The sequence below is a fragment of the Daucus carota genome, chromosome 1 (assembly GCF_001625215.2).
Source record: "Daucus carota subsp. sativus chromosome 1, DH1 v3.0, whole genome shotgun sequence".
Classification (NCBI taxonomy): domain Eukaryota; kingdom Viridiplantae; phylum Streptophyta; class Magnoliopsida; order Apiales; family Apiaceae; genus Daucus; species Daucus carota.
Window position 1 is genome coordinate 52,199,430 of NC_030381.2, and position 15,726 is coordinate 52,215,155.

At 33.8% G+C, this 15,726-nt stretch overlaps 1 protein-coding gene and 2 long non-coding RNA genes across 3 annotated transcripts; all 3 read left to right on the plus strand.

The window, feature by feature from the left end:
* Positions 1–1,964: 1,964 nt before the first annotated feature.
* LOC135149912 (uncharacterized) lies at positions 1,965–3,616 on the plus strand. The gene is made up of 2 exons (XR_010288181.1): positions 1,965–2,497; positions 2,578–3,616. It is a non-coding gene; the product is annotated as an uncharacterized LOC135149912 (long non-coding RNA).
* A 754-nt stretch (positions 3,617–4,370) lies between these two features.
* LOC108203701 (E3 ubiquitin-protein ligase AIP2) lies at positions 4,371–8,031 on the plus strand. The gene is made up of 5 exons (XM_017372826.2): positions 4,371–4,755; positions 6,321–6,543; positions 6,653–6,855; positions 7,343–7,558; positions 7,703–8,031. Exons 1-5 carry the CDS (start codon positions 4,603–4,605, stop codon positions 7,850–7,852), a joined length of 945 nt encoding a protein of 314 aa, XP_017228315.1. The 5' UTR covers positions 4,371–4,602; the 3' UTR covers positions 7,853–8,031.
* A 2,475-nt stretch (positions 8,032–10,506) lies between these two features.
* On the plus strand, positions 10,507–14,940 carry LOC108209508 (uncharacterized). The gene is made up of 3 exons (XR_010288182.1): positions 10,507–10,857; positions 10,941–12,000; positions 14,585–14,940. It is a non-coding gene; the product is annotated as an uncharacterized LOC108209508 (long non-coding RNA).
* The last annotated feature ends 786 nt before the right edge of the window (positions 14,941–15,726 follow it).

Below are 15,726 nucleotides of genomic sequence, written 5' to 3' on the forward strand. Positions count from 1 at the left end.
TAAGCCATCGAAAGCATGTGTGAACAATTTGGTTGGTGAAGTCTTATGGTGGTCGTAACTCACTTACCCTGAGAAGCGTCCCGACCTTAGACCGAGCATGTACACACCAAATAATAGATATTGAAAAAAAAGAAAAAAAAAAGAGAAAAGAAAAAGAGCATATATAAGAGAGGCATGGAAGTTCCTTGGTGACCCTAAGCTGTAGTTGACTCTAATGTGACGAAGTGTTTAAGCATTATTCTTATTAACGACTCATGGCTAAGATTCTGTTGAAGTTTGTTGGTCTTTATGTTGTTTCATTAGAGAGCATGTTGAGCACACACGATGCACTCCGTACTTGTAGTGGAAGAGTTGCATGACTAATATGTGAGATAGATGAAATCCTTGATTGTTGCATATTCTGAGGATTATATGTTGACAAGGTGGATAATTTCATGATTGGGATCTATGCATATTCATTTAGTTTGCATTCATATTAGTTGCATTCTTAAGACTTGGCAGAAAAAAATGAATTTTGTGGGTACATTCACTACAGGCCCTCACGAGACCTTACTCGTCCACTAGGGCTGCCTAGGGGTTTAAAGGGCTTGTTGCATATGCCAAATGCAACCGTGATCACCTACGAAAGTGGTATATATCTATTAGGTGTTAGTTTTATTTATTTTATTTGCCCGAGGACGTGCAAAACACTAAGTGTGGGGATATTTGATAGAGCATATATTTATATATGCTTTTATATGATTTTATTCCCATAATTGTGGTATTTTGTAAATAATCGGGTAATTACTAATTGATTTTAAGTGTTTAATGGCAGGAAAATAAATATTCCTAAGTTGGATGAAACTAGCTTATTTGGGCTTGTATTTGATGGAAATTCGGACTTTATGGGCCACCTGCGCAGCAAATCTTGTTTGGGCCATAACTTGAGTTCCGGACGTCAGAATTAGACGATTCAACAGCCCACGCGAAGATATCTTAATTGTCTACAAGTTTAAAGTGTTCCAGCTATCTAAAGACAAAAGGATCAGCCCAGAATCAGGCCTGAAAGTCAGCCCACGAATTTTGTCTCAGAATCCAACTTGTTTTAGGAAATCGGAATTGTTTTTCGAGGAAACCATTAAAACATTATTATTATTAGGGTTTTATGATTATTAGATATCGAAGAGAGTGTATAGAGAGGTAGAGAAAGCTTTGGGAGATAATTTGAGCAAAGATTGAAGGGATTCAGTCCAAGTTCGAGAGATTTCGTCAAGTTGTATTTTCTTCACTCTTGTACTCTTTTGACATGATTTCAGTAATATATATATTCGTGTTTTATTTAATTGTTATGAGTAACTAATCCTCTAATCCGAGGATTGGGGAGTATTTGTTGGCTTAATATGTTTGTTTGATCTAAGATTGTGGTTTCTCTATGTATGCTAATCTGTCATTGAGCGCTTAACACAGTTATAGGAGTCGCGAACCTGTAATTGTAACTGTAGGATTTATAATGAATCGGGAGAGGATTTATATTTCTTGTACATGATATGACAGACATAACTCAATTAATTAATCGGGAGATTATTAGGTGAGTTGTGAAATAGAAAATCCTTGGTTCGTGATAGCTTATAATTTGGCTTTGATTGATCATGGGAGTGACTTCAAGGTTAAATTATAGGTATTATTTTGTATCTTGGGAGAGAACATTATAATCAATAGAAGGATTGTTTTTAGCAGAGTAGAGACTTGCATATCACAATTGATTGACATTCATTGTAGCTAGCAAAGAAACCTGATTCTTGGATTGCTTTTTATCATCGTTAATTCACACTTTTAATTGCTTTATTAGTTTAATTTAGTTGATAGTAAAAACCACAATTTATTCTCTAAACTTCTAAATAGAAAGGAGTAATATACTTGATTTAATATTGTATTCAGTCCTTCCCTGAGAACGAACTTTACATAATTTTACTGCAACAGTCTCTCTTTCTGTATCATTATTAAGTTTACTAGCAAAGGACTGAAGATGTATACTTGTGTGTTTTGACACATGGTTTATAGTAATTGTGCATTTTAACTTACAACACCACAGATCACTCATCAGTCAGCACTATTATGTCTGAAGTTACAGAATTGTTACTAGACTTACTACACTTCAACCATGAATATTCTAGTCCTACATCTGTAGGAGATGTGGATCACAATCTGTAGGAGATAAATGACTGCAGAAAACTTGCAAGAATCATTTAAGACCATTTATGCTTCTAATAAGCATACATGTTAAATGGTTGAAAATAATGGTGGGAGTGTTTAGCCAAGTAGTTATTGTATAAACAATTTGATGTGCATATCTTTCTTACATTTATTCTGCCATTTCAGTTATGCTACTGTTTAAGTTTTTGGTATAATGGTGATTTACATATGGATCTAAACTTTTCTATTCCCTTCTGAGTTTAAGCATATATTAGGATCTCATAACTAGAACTGATGGATTCGGGCAATGACGTGGAAGGATATGGTGAGTTGATTTAGTTGTGAAATACCTACAGCTTGCAAATAAGCTTTTCTCTCAGGCTGAACTCTCCCATTACTGTGCAGATATTCTAGAACTGGTAATTTGCATTTACAAAACCACGAGGGCATATAGACAGCTATCCAAATGCCACACGATGCTAACCAATATCTATGGATCAATCCTGGAGCAGAAATCGAGTCCAATTCTTATTGCTGATGCCACACGTGTTACAGAAGATACAATATAATATTTTTGGTGTTTACAGAGGTGCCCTTGATGGTTTATTGGGAGAGTGGAGAACTTAGTCATACATACTGGTCGAGGATGGATGGTAATTATACCTTGAACATACTTCCAGATCCCAGATGAGTCAAAGCAGATGAATTGCAGGCGGGATTCTGCTACTTACAGACAACAGTCGTGGATCCTGTTGTAGATTCTTCATTCTCAAATAAGAAGTATTGAGGCAAATTTATCTAATCTTTTTACTCTAAGTGTAAGTATACTTTTTTTGCATATCAACAGGTGAGAAGTGGTGTTCGCGGTGTATGCACAGTATTCCTTTCAGGTGAGCCTGCAACAAGGATGTCATGGCCGGAGCTGCAGCAACTCATTGCTACCGTGGATAGCACAAAAGGTATGGATGATTTATACTTTTAATTCAAGAATCTTGCTTTACAATTTAAGAGGGTGCCGAAAGTTGGCAGCTTGTCTTGGCACCCTTTGGGCACATTTGCAACTTCAAAAGGGAAGCACTCAGAAGTGCAGTATCACATGGATGTTGACACCACCTTGACATCCCTATCGGACATGCTCTAAGTGCGCCATCTTTGTAGAGTAATTTCGGAGGCAGGCCAAAATTTTCAGACACACTTGATGGGTGTGTTACAGTCCTGCCTGCAGAGTTTCCACCTGACATCTCCGCCTTTCCGAGCTATGAAAATCTTTAGTGGTCTTTGTCAGTGTAATGTATCCACATCGTTTGTAGTATTAATGTATTATGTTTTGCTGTTGTTCAAAGATTCATTCATCATCCGTTGGTGTATTCAAAAATTGGAGTAAAGCTGTAATTTGAAGCAATAGTTTTTATAGAATTGTGAAAAAAATAGATTTGACCCCTGTTGGAAAGTGTGGAAGCATGATATTTGCAAGCTCAAATAGATTCAAATTTGAGGTTTATGTATCAGATTTAATTTAAGTAATCCAGAATTAGTCAGTAATTCAAAATTTTCTTATTAATTTTGAATCAGATTAAGAAAAATAGAGATCCATTTTTATACTCATTTCATTTCAAAGTAATAGTCTTTTGATGTGCAAAAAAATATTTCTATATATTTTTTTTTCAGATTTTCCTTTTCATGAATAAAATTTGAAGATCTATTTTTTTAATTGAAAATCAAATTTTTGACAAATAATGTATATAAATACATTTTTCATCTATCAAAATACATATAAAAAATCAAAACAAATTGGATTTGTCACAACTTAGATTATATTGCACGATATTGAGGCCTTATGATGAACCTTATTTTTGACAAATAAGAGTTCATTTGTGAAAAAAATAAAAATACATAAAATTCTATTTTTATAAAATAAGCTTTTAGTTTTTTTTTTATCAAATAACGAATATAAAATCTCTTTTAATATTAATATCCAAAAAATTATAAAAAAATATACTTTTTTTAAAAAAAATAAGAGCTTATTTTGATTATGAAATATTTGCCAAACACCACCATTGCCACATCCAAGTGATTTATTATGTCAAATTAAAAAAATATTAATGTGGATAAAATTAATTACAGTAAAACACTTTCAAATTTTTTTATACAAAATTACCGAAAACTGAATAAACTTTTTGTTTCTTCAGTATTTTTCTATCTATTGTTTTACTCGTTTGAAGGCGGGCGGGTTGAAGGTGTGAATGTGTGATACAAAGACCAAAATCATCTCCTTTCCTCAACACCTTCTTCCCTTTCCTCTCTTGCAAGAAACCCACCAAAATTTATATATACACATCCCCATACTCTTCAAAAACCCAAATCAAGAATCCTGAAAAACACAACAAAACCCATAAAGATCACTTTTTTATCAAGAAAGACCATAAAACAATGGAGGGTCTTGGAGAGAATGACATGAAGCAAAGATTACAAGAATTGCAAAAACAATTGGGCAAGAAACAGATGTTTGAAGAAGCTGTCTCCTCCATATCTTCACTTTTGATTCTGTATTATCCCTCTGCTTCTCCTTCTATTCGCAATTTGGTATGACCCCTTTTGTTTTCTTGAGTTTGTATGTATGTGTATGTATTGTTTTGGTTTTTGGATGTGAAATTGTTAGGTGGGTAGCTAAAAAGTTTCAAGATTTATGATGTAGAGTTGAATTTGGAGTGATATGAGAGAAGCCCTTTTTGTTTATGTGGTAAAGATTTGATCTTGAAGTTGATGACACTTTGTGATTGAGTTTAGGTTTTGATGTGTGATCTGTGGGGTAATTTTTGAAGTGGGTTTGTATAATTGATTAATAAAGGTGGAGTCTTTGGATGTTGTTGACTTGTTGGACCCGAATTGTTGTTAAGAGTATGATAGGTACAATCTCGAGGCTATGATCCAGGTGGTAGTTCAGGTTGGAGAGTGGACAGGAGGGTGTGCTAAACTGCTAATGTCGAAGTAATGTATTTAGAGATTGGCTGATATGAGTAGTCTATTTCACAGAAAATTTGGGTCTAGATATTACCTATCAATCTGGGGGTGTTTGGATCGTGAGTAAGAATGAGAATTGGGAATGAGAATTGGGGGTATGGGAATGGGTATTCCATGGGGAGTGAAAGGAATGATGTACCCTCCAAGTGGGATTGGGGTTCCCATTCCATGTCACAAAATTGCTAATCCAAACACCAACACACGGGTTTGAGGTTCCGATTCTCGTTAACCGGGCTCATTAACCATGAACCAAATGCCTCCCTGGTTTTTTCGTGAAGGTGTATTTTACGTCTGTTCTCTAGTTATGTCTTTGATAGCCTTAATTTTCTTGCAAGGGAAGGCTTGGGCTATGCTAGTTAGGGTTGTGCTTAACATCAAATACATGATGTTTATCCTGAGATTAAATGATGTTAGGGTAGTTTTTTTTTGTTTTTTTATAGTTTCTTTAGTTGGCTATACTTGTTGTTTTGGAGATGTTAAGGTGGCTGTATTCAACTGAATTGCCCCTCGGAAGGAGTAACAGATTTTTCTCTTCTTTTTGTGATTAAAAAAATAACTTGATGGTTAGTGTAACTAGGGAACTGATAAGTTGGATTTTTCATAATTTTACCTTATTGGTTACAAGATTAGTAAGAAGTTGAAGAGCTCTTCGTTACAGGGTCCTTTTTTCTCACAAGTGTAGCATTTTTTGATAATGTTGTCTGTTTAGACCTCTGAGTCACAATTCACCACAATCGGTTCTATTACAAATGCAAGTAGTATAAATGAATTCTATAGGCCATTGTCTCTGCAAATTTTTATATGGACCCACCACTTTAACGAAGTGATTTCCTGTCCCAGGCTAATGTTAGCTAAGAATAACTTCAAATTTGTAACTATATTTTCTGCTATGTGCTGCTACTAGTAGATGGGACTAGCTAAACAAACCTTTTGTTTTTTGTTTTTCTAAGCAAGGTCTTTTACGTAAACACTGAAACAACACAAATTTTCGGTTCCGCTCAAATTGCCTAGACTTTGTCTCATCCCCATAATTAAAATGTAAAACAACAAACAATTTATTTTAAAGACTTTGTTTCTTGTTTCTGCTGTACTATGGTTTTGTTTTAACCGTTCATACCTCTGTGCAGTTCTATACTGTCATATGCCGTGTTGCTACAATTTTAAAAGCAAGATACACTGCACAAGGATATTGGACTTCTGGGCTTCAGTTATTCCTGGAAGCTGAAAAGCTTGTGGTGGAACCTTCTCAAAAAGATCATCTGCGCAATTGCATTGCTCAAGCCAAGGAGCATTTAAGTGAATTAGACAATCAATCTGAGGGAGTAGAAAGGGTGCAGAATCCAACTGGAGGTAAACTATAATTTTCTCTAAATGTTTGAAAGTACTTTAGCACTACTTGTTTGCTCTGTTACTACTCTTAAAGATTACTAACCTATTATTTTCTTTTATCATCATTCAGGATATTTGTTTGAAGGGCATCTTACTGTAGACCCAGAGCCTCCACAGCCAGCGTGGTTGGTGCAATCAAATCTATTAACTGCTGTTGCCAACTTGGTTCCAGCTGCTACCTCTGAAGATCAAACGGGAAACAGTAATACATCTGAAGAAACTGCAAGACTACTCCAAGGGCTTGTAGATAGACTTGATGACATAGTACCGATGGTACACAACTTTCATTACATTGTTTTTAGTTTTTATTTTTATCAATTCCCTTTGGTAAAATTCATACATCTTTTAGTACTTTTACTTGCATATACACACACACACACACACACACACACACACACACACACACACACACACACACACACACACACATACATATATATATGGTGTGTGTGTGTGTGTGTGTGTACACTTCATATAGAAAAGTACAGTAGATAATGATAAACTAAAATTAGAGCTCCATTTTTAACTAGTTTTGGGATTATATATGTTCACAATATATGGTTTTTGTTCCTTTCTGAAAATTGTTTGGTCATTAATAATCATTCCTAGATAAGAATGCACAATGGAGATGCTAGCACTGAGAGAAGTACTATATATATATTACTCGAGAGAAGTACTATATATATATTACTCCAGACCGATAGATTTTTTATCATAACACTTGTAGTGATCTTGTTCCCTCTGTTTTATTGTATATAAGTTTATGGATGAGGGTTCTGCAGCCCCAAGAGTGCCACCTGCTAGTAAAGAAGTGGTTGCAAAGCTTCCGATTATTACTGTAACAGAAGAAACATTAACCAAACTAAGTTCCGATGCTGAGTGTTGTATTTGCAAGGAGAATTTGGTTGTGAATGACAAGATGCAGGAATTACCATGCAAGCACACCTTCCATCCTCCTTGCCTCAAGCCATGGCTGGTAAGCAATACAAATATCTTTATAAATTTATCGAGATTTGGAGATCCTCTTTTGTTATTATTATAGTTTCTTGATCATTTAAAGAAAACATAGTTCTACGTGAAATTTTAAGTTCATATTTTGTTCAAAAAACTTTTTTAACAGGACGAGCATAATTCTTGTCCTATATGCCGACATGAATTGCAAACTGATGATCATGCCTATGAGAGCTGGAAGGAGAGGGAAAAGGAAGCTGAAGAAGAGAGGAGAGGGGCTGCAAATGCAGTTCGTGAGGGTGAATACATGTACGTTTAGAATGGAGCCTGTTAATTTCATTATTGTATTTCCTCGTAGTCATTTGTGTAGTTTTGTGGTAAAGATTGTTGATTTAGAGCATGAATCATCTTCTATGGTGCAACATTTCTCTAGTTCTATTAAAATTTGTGATTAATTGTTGGCTTCATATATTTGATTAAATTTATAATTTCTGTATTGATCTCTTGTCAAAGATTAATTATATATTCTAAATTATAAAGCTTTGTTGGTTCATATTATATATCATGCATGCAAGAAATTGTGAGGGGGAAAAGATAGAATATGTGCATATGCAGGTAATCTTGCATACATTTAAAAGTTAATTATTTCTATTTACAATAATAGAAAGTTTTGTCTCGACAAACAAGACAAAACGATGACAAACATTAAAAAGTTTTATTGTGTTAATAAATTTAAGATAATTTATAATTAAAATACTTAATCTCATTCTAACATTTTTCTAATTAACATTTACAAGCCCAATATTGATACTCATTGACAAGAAGCGTCATATATATATGACTGATACTCGGACAATCATATTTAACATTATAGGCCGGTAATGTTTAATAAATAAATAATCAAAATTTGAGTATACATTTATAAATTTTATGCTAGCCTAATTGTATATTTTTAAACTTCATAATGAATTATACTCAAATATTTTGTAATGATATGTGATAAGACATATTTTTTTAAACTTCATGCTAATATCTTTATCATAAGTTTCAATTATAGTGTGAATTTTTCTTTACAAAATTTTATGACTGAACTTGCGTTATATTTTAAAAAAAATCTAATTCCACAAACTTTTATCAATAATTTTTTTTCGTCATATTAATGTCAATAGTTTTCGGGAGTTTTCTTGTTTCATCCATTTATTTATATTTATAGTTGTGTATGAAAGCTAAATAATATTATATAAAATAGTAGAAAAGAAAGGAAAATTGTTAAAATGGACTAAAAATCAAAAGAAAATTGTTAAGAAAAAATATATAAAATAATGTAAAAATATAAAAAGTGAGCAAAATAGTGGAATCTATTAACATTTAATAAATAGATTAAAAGTGGATTTATATAATTGGTGAAATTAGTTTTCATTATATTATAAAAAATTATGATTTGAAGAACAATTTAAAATATGAGGAGTTAAGATGGAGATGAACAATAAAAATGTAAAAAAAAAAAAGTAAAGGTAGGGATTAGTTGGTTTCATCGGATAAAAATATATTGGGTTATTTTGACTTATATTTTCCGAAAATGTGACTTTGAAAAAAAAAAATACATACATGTATAATTTTTTTGAAAATAAATAACTTAAATATAAAATATTAAATATGTATACTTCATACTATAATATATTATTTAAATATTTCAATATATTATGTGAATATGAATTTTTCTCATAAATTGTTTATTTTCCTCTTAGTTCCAACATGTTCATTACTTATGTTTGTATCCTAGAACACTATCATAAAAATGAAAGAAAAATAGACATGTATCTCGATAATCATATTCGTATAATGTGAATTTTTCTCTTAAAAATGTTATTTTCTTCTTTCTTCTCGAATACACTTCTAACATGTCCTCATTATCGGTATTTTGTATCCTATAACACCGCCATATAATTGAAAAAACAATAGACATGTATTGTGGATAATCATAGCGTTAATGTTGGCAATGACATATAAGCTGTATCCATATTGTTTTAGATAAAAAGAATTCACAAGCTGTGTATATATTATTTTAATATTATTTTAATGAGAAAGAGCCGGTGTAGAAGTTATTTAAGTGTTTCAGAGTTGTATATCAAATTCTTGACGGAAAATGCACCCATGCAGATATATTTAAATGTTTCAAATTGTATATCCTGGAGGGAAATGTACTCATGCAGATGTGAGGTCAATGACTCCATTCTATTTGTGACTGAGAAAATAATTCATACTTTTAGGATTTATGCAACAAGTTGAAAGTTTTCAGTGTGAAGCACTAATGGTGTGTGCATCAGACCCGTTTGCCATTATTTTCGTTTGACTGCGGATAATCTTTCATTTTTAATAATCTTACATTTTTATACTACCATTAGTACTGCTAATATAAAAAACTCGTGCATTCACGTGATCACATGTTATCTGTCATGTCAGAGTGTTAGAATATATCATGTTATCTGTCATCTTTATATATTTTAAAAATTATATGACAAATAAGATTAAAATCATGCTCATGAGTCACTGCTTTGAAGGTGAAGTAAGATTTCATTTTTGAAAACTTTATTTCAACTGTATAACTATTTTCATATGTTATTAAACATATATTTAAGATAAGATAATATCTGAAATTTAGCTTGAAAAGGGTAAAATTTTTATCAGACAAAAAAGATGCTGTACAAATAAAAACTATACTTACCAAGAAAAAGCCCAAGTACATATAAATTTAACAGTTGGCTCTCAACATAGAACTGTACAAAATATGCACATATTGTTGATTAAAATAATATAAACTATTCATTATAAAATTTGTTATATATATTTTAAGATTTAATCTAAATAAAGTTGATGATGATATATATATAAAATATATACGAAACAACGTAAGCCAGCCCAAGAAATTTAAAAAATGAGGTAGGGACATCCGGGGACTTATAATTGGATTCGGTCCGCACAAGGAAACAAGTTCCAAGTACCACTGTGACTGTGTTCTTGCATAGTTATATGTGAGTGTCTGAGAGAGAGAGACAGACAGAGAGGTTGAGAGAGATAGAGACAGGCAGAGAGACATTGAGAGACACACAGAGAGAGAGATTCAGAGAGAGAAAGGGGGGTAATGAAATGCCAGTTGGGCGGCAGCAGCAAATCCTCAGTCAAGATTCAGAGGAATCAATTTATTTCTTTTCCTTTGATCTTGCAACTTCTATCCCCCCCCCCCCACCCCACCAACCCAACAGTTAATTGTTAGAATGGCAATCAAAATTGAAGACTTGCATTTCAGTGAGTTTGCTTAATTGGGTAATTTGCTAGTGCTTGATCCCATCTCTTTTATATATAATTCTCATGTAAAAAGTGATTTTTATGAGTTTATTGTTTTACAGAGAGAAATGACCGAAAGAAGGGGATTGGTGGAAGCTAGTCTTGCATCAGAGTTTGTCCAATGCTGTGTTTTGAAGTAATCCAAAAACCCACCCACTCCTTCGTGGTCAGGTTCTCAGTCTTGTTCTCTCTCTACCCATTTCTCTTGGACCTTGCCCTCTTTGATGCACTACTCCTATTATTTTAATTTTATGTTTGTGTATAAAATATTGATTCTGTGCATATCAGTCCTACCATGCATTGTCATGTGAGTTGTGACTATGCTGTGTAATGTTATTGCGAGGAAGATTATACGCTATCCTCTTTCCTATTTATGTTTTGGTGAAATTATTGTACTCAAGTAACTTTATTCAAGGTAGGAAGGAATTAAATTTCTAGGATTGGAGGTTGTTAGGGAAATTTGAGGGAGATAAGTGGCGATGAGAGTGGACAAGATGATCAATTGTTGATGACATGATCAAATTTGTGAACATGTCATTTTCATGTGAAGACACGACAATTGTCAAAATCATTTGAGCTAAATAAGTTAATGGATATGTTATTGGATGTTAATTAAGTGGTCTAGTATTTTGTTGAATTCCATTTCATCCAATTCAGTGTTAATGGATATTGTGATTATAATACCATTACTTTTTGTTATTGTGATTATAATACCATTACTTTTTGTGAATGTGAATATGTGATTGTTATGCTGCTCCATTCGTGAGAGTGAGTGTGTGTGTGTGTGAGAGGGGGTAATGAAAGGCCAGTTGGGCCGCAATAGCAATTTCTTAGTAAAGATTCAGGACAACTTTTTTCCACTTAATCTTGAACAACTTGTTGCTTCAATTTATGTTAATGGGGTTCACATACTGAGTTTGCTTAACATGGTAATTTGCTATTGGTTCATCCCATCTCTCCTACATATTTTTCCTGTAAAATTTTGATTTTTATATGTGTGTGTTAATTGTTTTACGGAGAGGAATCTCTGAAAGAAGGGGATTGGTGGAAGCAAGTCTTGCCCTCTAAGTTTGGTCAATGCTGTGTTTTGATGTTATCCAGAGCTCCCCCCTTCTTAATCAGGTACTCAGTCTTGTTCTCTCTCTACCCCTTTCCTCTTGACCCTTGCCCTCTTTGATGAATTACTCCTATTATTTTGATTATATGTATACCTATAAAATATTGTTTCTATGTATTCTGGTCTGTGTATTCTGGTCTGGTCGTATCAGCTCTGCATTGTTCACGTGACTGCTGCTTAATGTTATTGCAATGAAGATTATCTGTTATCCTCTTTCCTATTTATGATCCGGTGATATTTTGTTCATATGCTCAGGACATACTAGTATGTTTGAAATATGAGTGACCTCTCTATTTAGGGGGAAAGGAATTAAATTTTTAGGGTTGGAGGTTGTTAACGGGAGATAAGTGACAGTGAAAGGAGAGAAGATGATCATATTTTGAAAAATATGATAAGATTTGTAAATATTTTTTTGCATCAATTTGCTCTTTTCATATTTTTATGAGGAAATTTGTAGTTATCCTAATAAATATATCAATATATATATATATATATATATATATATATATATATATATATTATATATATATCACTCCATCAAATTTAGACATAAATAAGAGAAATAATTGATGATACATTTTTATATTAATAGTGCATATCTCAAGTTATAATATATTTTCTGATATGAAATAAATCACAAAAATTATAATTAAATTCTTAAATTAAAGGATGCTTCAAAAATATTTTGTCATACTTTATTGATAATTTTTTATTATATTTTAGTAACACATCATATGTTCAAATAAAACCCAACCACCTAAAAGTCTATTTGCATTTGAGTTATCTACATTTTGTTTTAAAAAAAATGTATCTACATTTTATATTTTAATATATAAACTACTATATTTAATTTTTAATTTAATTTTTACATGTAAATATACTTTATTTGGATAATAAAGTTAGTTTACATCATGTCTCCAATATATATTAACATTTTATTAACATATTCTTTGTTTAAAGAGAGGAGAGAGAGAGAGAGTTGTTAGCAGGGCTGCGCAGTAATAAATCTACAAAAAGTTTCGGGAAGTATATAGACAAAACATGTTAATTATAGTCTATTGTTTATGCATCAAAAATCATTAGTAAAATAGTTATTAGCGAAAATAGGCAAACTAAGAGTCTAACCTCATCTATTTATATCATTTGTGAGACTAGATTGTCCTTTGCCTGTGTGATTTGTACTTTGATAGCCCACCCGTCTTATTCTTGCATCCAAAAGTTTGCCTATAAAAAGAAAGGAGAATTGAGATTTTTTTTGTAAGTTAGGAGAGGAATTCATTCAGTCAAGGGAAATATTGATAGTGAGAGAGTCTCTAAGAGATGAGCCTTTTCTCTCTGGGCCTTACCTCTGTAACCTTGTCAAACAGTTAACCTCAATAGGAGTAAAAGATAGCATGAATCAAAAAGAGCACTTAGGTCCCTCTCGAATATTTGACAAACCTCATGAATCCTCTACCAACCACCAAACTTTGGAGGAATCTCAAAAAGCACAGCCACCCAAACCATCACGTCGCAGGAGACAAACTAGAGGACGACTTCTTCCCTACGAAGATTTGCGCGACATGGCTGTGGCAAAACGAGAGATTGTCACTGCACTCAGGCTTCATAGAGCCTCCATGGAACAAAATATATACAACCACCCGCAACAACCACATCAAATGTACTCAGGATCATCATCGCAGGCCACCCCTCAAGCTGAACATAAAATAAAATCCAAATTAAGAAGAAAATCCAGAAAATATGACTGCAACGCTACCTCTAATCTCCCAGATAATTTGGACACAGTCTCCTACCAATCTTTTCCTTATCAACCCCATACTTCTCAGTCGTGGCCTTTGTGTGCTTCTGCTCCACCTCCTATCCTTGCAACCTTAAACCTTTCACTTCCTAACCAAACCTTGGGCTTGAAACTTAACCTACAAGATCTTGATGATTTAGATATCACTCTTCTTCCAAACAACCATACCCCTGCACGATGCTATACATCCACATCCCCATCAACTTCTAATTCACCCCTTCTTTCAGTTGCTAGAGAAGAAACCCTGTATGCGGGGTTGTCTCAAGCTCCATCGGCGGCAAATCCTGATGTTGAAGAGGACCTAGGCCTCCATCACGCTGTGGACGATGAGGAAATGGCTGAGATTAGATCTGTAGGGGAGCAACATCAAATTGCGTGGGATGATGCCATGAATGTGGTCACCTCTACAGGGTGGTTTAACTTCCTTAATACCATGGAAGACGACACCAATAGGTTTGACATGGAATTTTCACCTTGGTCGAATACAAATGACAATTGTTTCCAACAATTAGATGAGCATCACTCTGGAAACCATTCCCAAGATCATACATTGCCACAGTAAGCTTGTTTGCTTTGTTCATAGAGTACAGTATATGTTTTCTATGATCATAATATGTTTCATTCTTTACTGAGCAGGTTTTGTTTGAACACTCTTGCTTAACATATTACCCACCACACGTGTCCCCCTGCCCTTCATAATATTCCCCACATCATGGCCATGTCTAATTTATCATTATTGGGTAGACCTCCGGTCAAATATGAAATCTCACCTTTCTACATGACTTATGTAGGATGGACATTGGAGAGATTGAAGAAATGATTAACGAAGCAATGGATGGAGAATGGCTGGGATGAGAAGGAATGATTATTATTACCATAATAATCGAAGTGAAAGGCCTCTCTTTGCTGTTTGAGACTTCAGCCTCTGTTAAAAAGGCTTGCTACTCTGTTCGAGTTAGACCCGTTGTAAAAAAAATAAATCAAAAGTTGAAGTCCCTCTTTGTTATGAGTTTGAGTTTTAAATTCCAAATGTTGTGTAATGTTCTACTTAAATTTGTCAACATGTTTTAGTTTATGATTTTACTTAGTGTAGTCAGACAATGGTTTACCATAAATTTTGTTTAATGTAATACCAGTTACAAGTTTAGTCAGACAATACTTAGAAATGCACAAAGGGGAAACTCAGTGGATGAGTTAAACTCTAAATGCATGAACTTCAATGCGAAACTGTTTGTTTTAGTTATGATCAGGGATATATAGTTGCAGCTTGTAAACAAGATACACGACTTCATCAATAGTCACGGCAACTTCTAGCAGTTTTCGACTGAGCATCGATGTTATGGTCCTATCGACGTCTTTCAGTGCAATGTGGCAGACTTGTCCTTGCAGCTCCACAGCCTCATTCATCACATCCTGTAAAAGTTTTGATTTCGTTAGAACAACAGGCATGCCCTTTTCATTCAAATGCCGGATCATGGAAAGCGTTTGTCGAGCCACCTTCATGTGTCCTACCAGACCTTCCACACAATCTTTAACCTCCGGTGACTGCCCAGTGGTTTCACCAAAGCTTTTGAGTTTAGGAATGGCATTGACAAATTTTTCGAGGCTTTGAACATCGTGAATGGTCTGCTGGATTACATCTCGAGCCACAAGCCTTTTGCTATAGAAGCTTTCTTGGTTGCAGTTCCAATCTACAGAGTCCTGCAGAGAGGGACTAGCCATGGCTACATTGTTTCGAAGAAGAAGGCCTAAAATGACTACTACAACTGAGAATGCAAAGATTTTTCCGGTAGCCATCACTCTTATTACTTGATTTTCTTCGAGTTTTGTATCATACCGACCACTTTCGATTGCATTTTATAGTTGAACTCGTTTGTTTCTAAGTTGGAAAACACAACAATTTGGGAGTAAGTTGTGGGAGTACCTTTGGTGT

What these genes read in the sequence shown, in the direction of transcription:
- LOC108203701 (XM_017372826.2), top strand. Translation starts at nt 4,603, where the DNA reads ATGGAGGGTCTTGGAGAGAATGACATGAAGCAAAGATTACAAGAATTG. An exon ending in CTCCTTCTATTCGCAATTTG is followed by an intron (nt 4,756 to 6,320) that starts GTATGACCCCTT and finishes ACCTCTGTGCAG; the next exon opens with TTCTATACTGTCATATGCCG. An exon ending in CTTGCCTCAAGCCATGGCTG is followed by an intron (nt 7,559 to 7,702) that starts GTAAGCAATACA and finishes CTTTTTTAACAG; the next exon opens with GACGAGCATAATTCTTGTCC.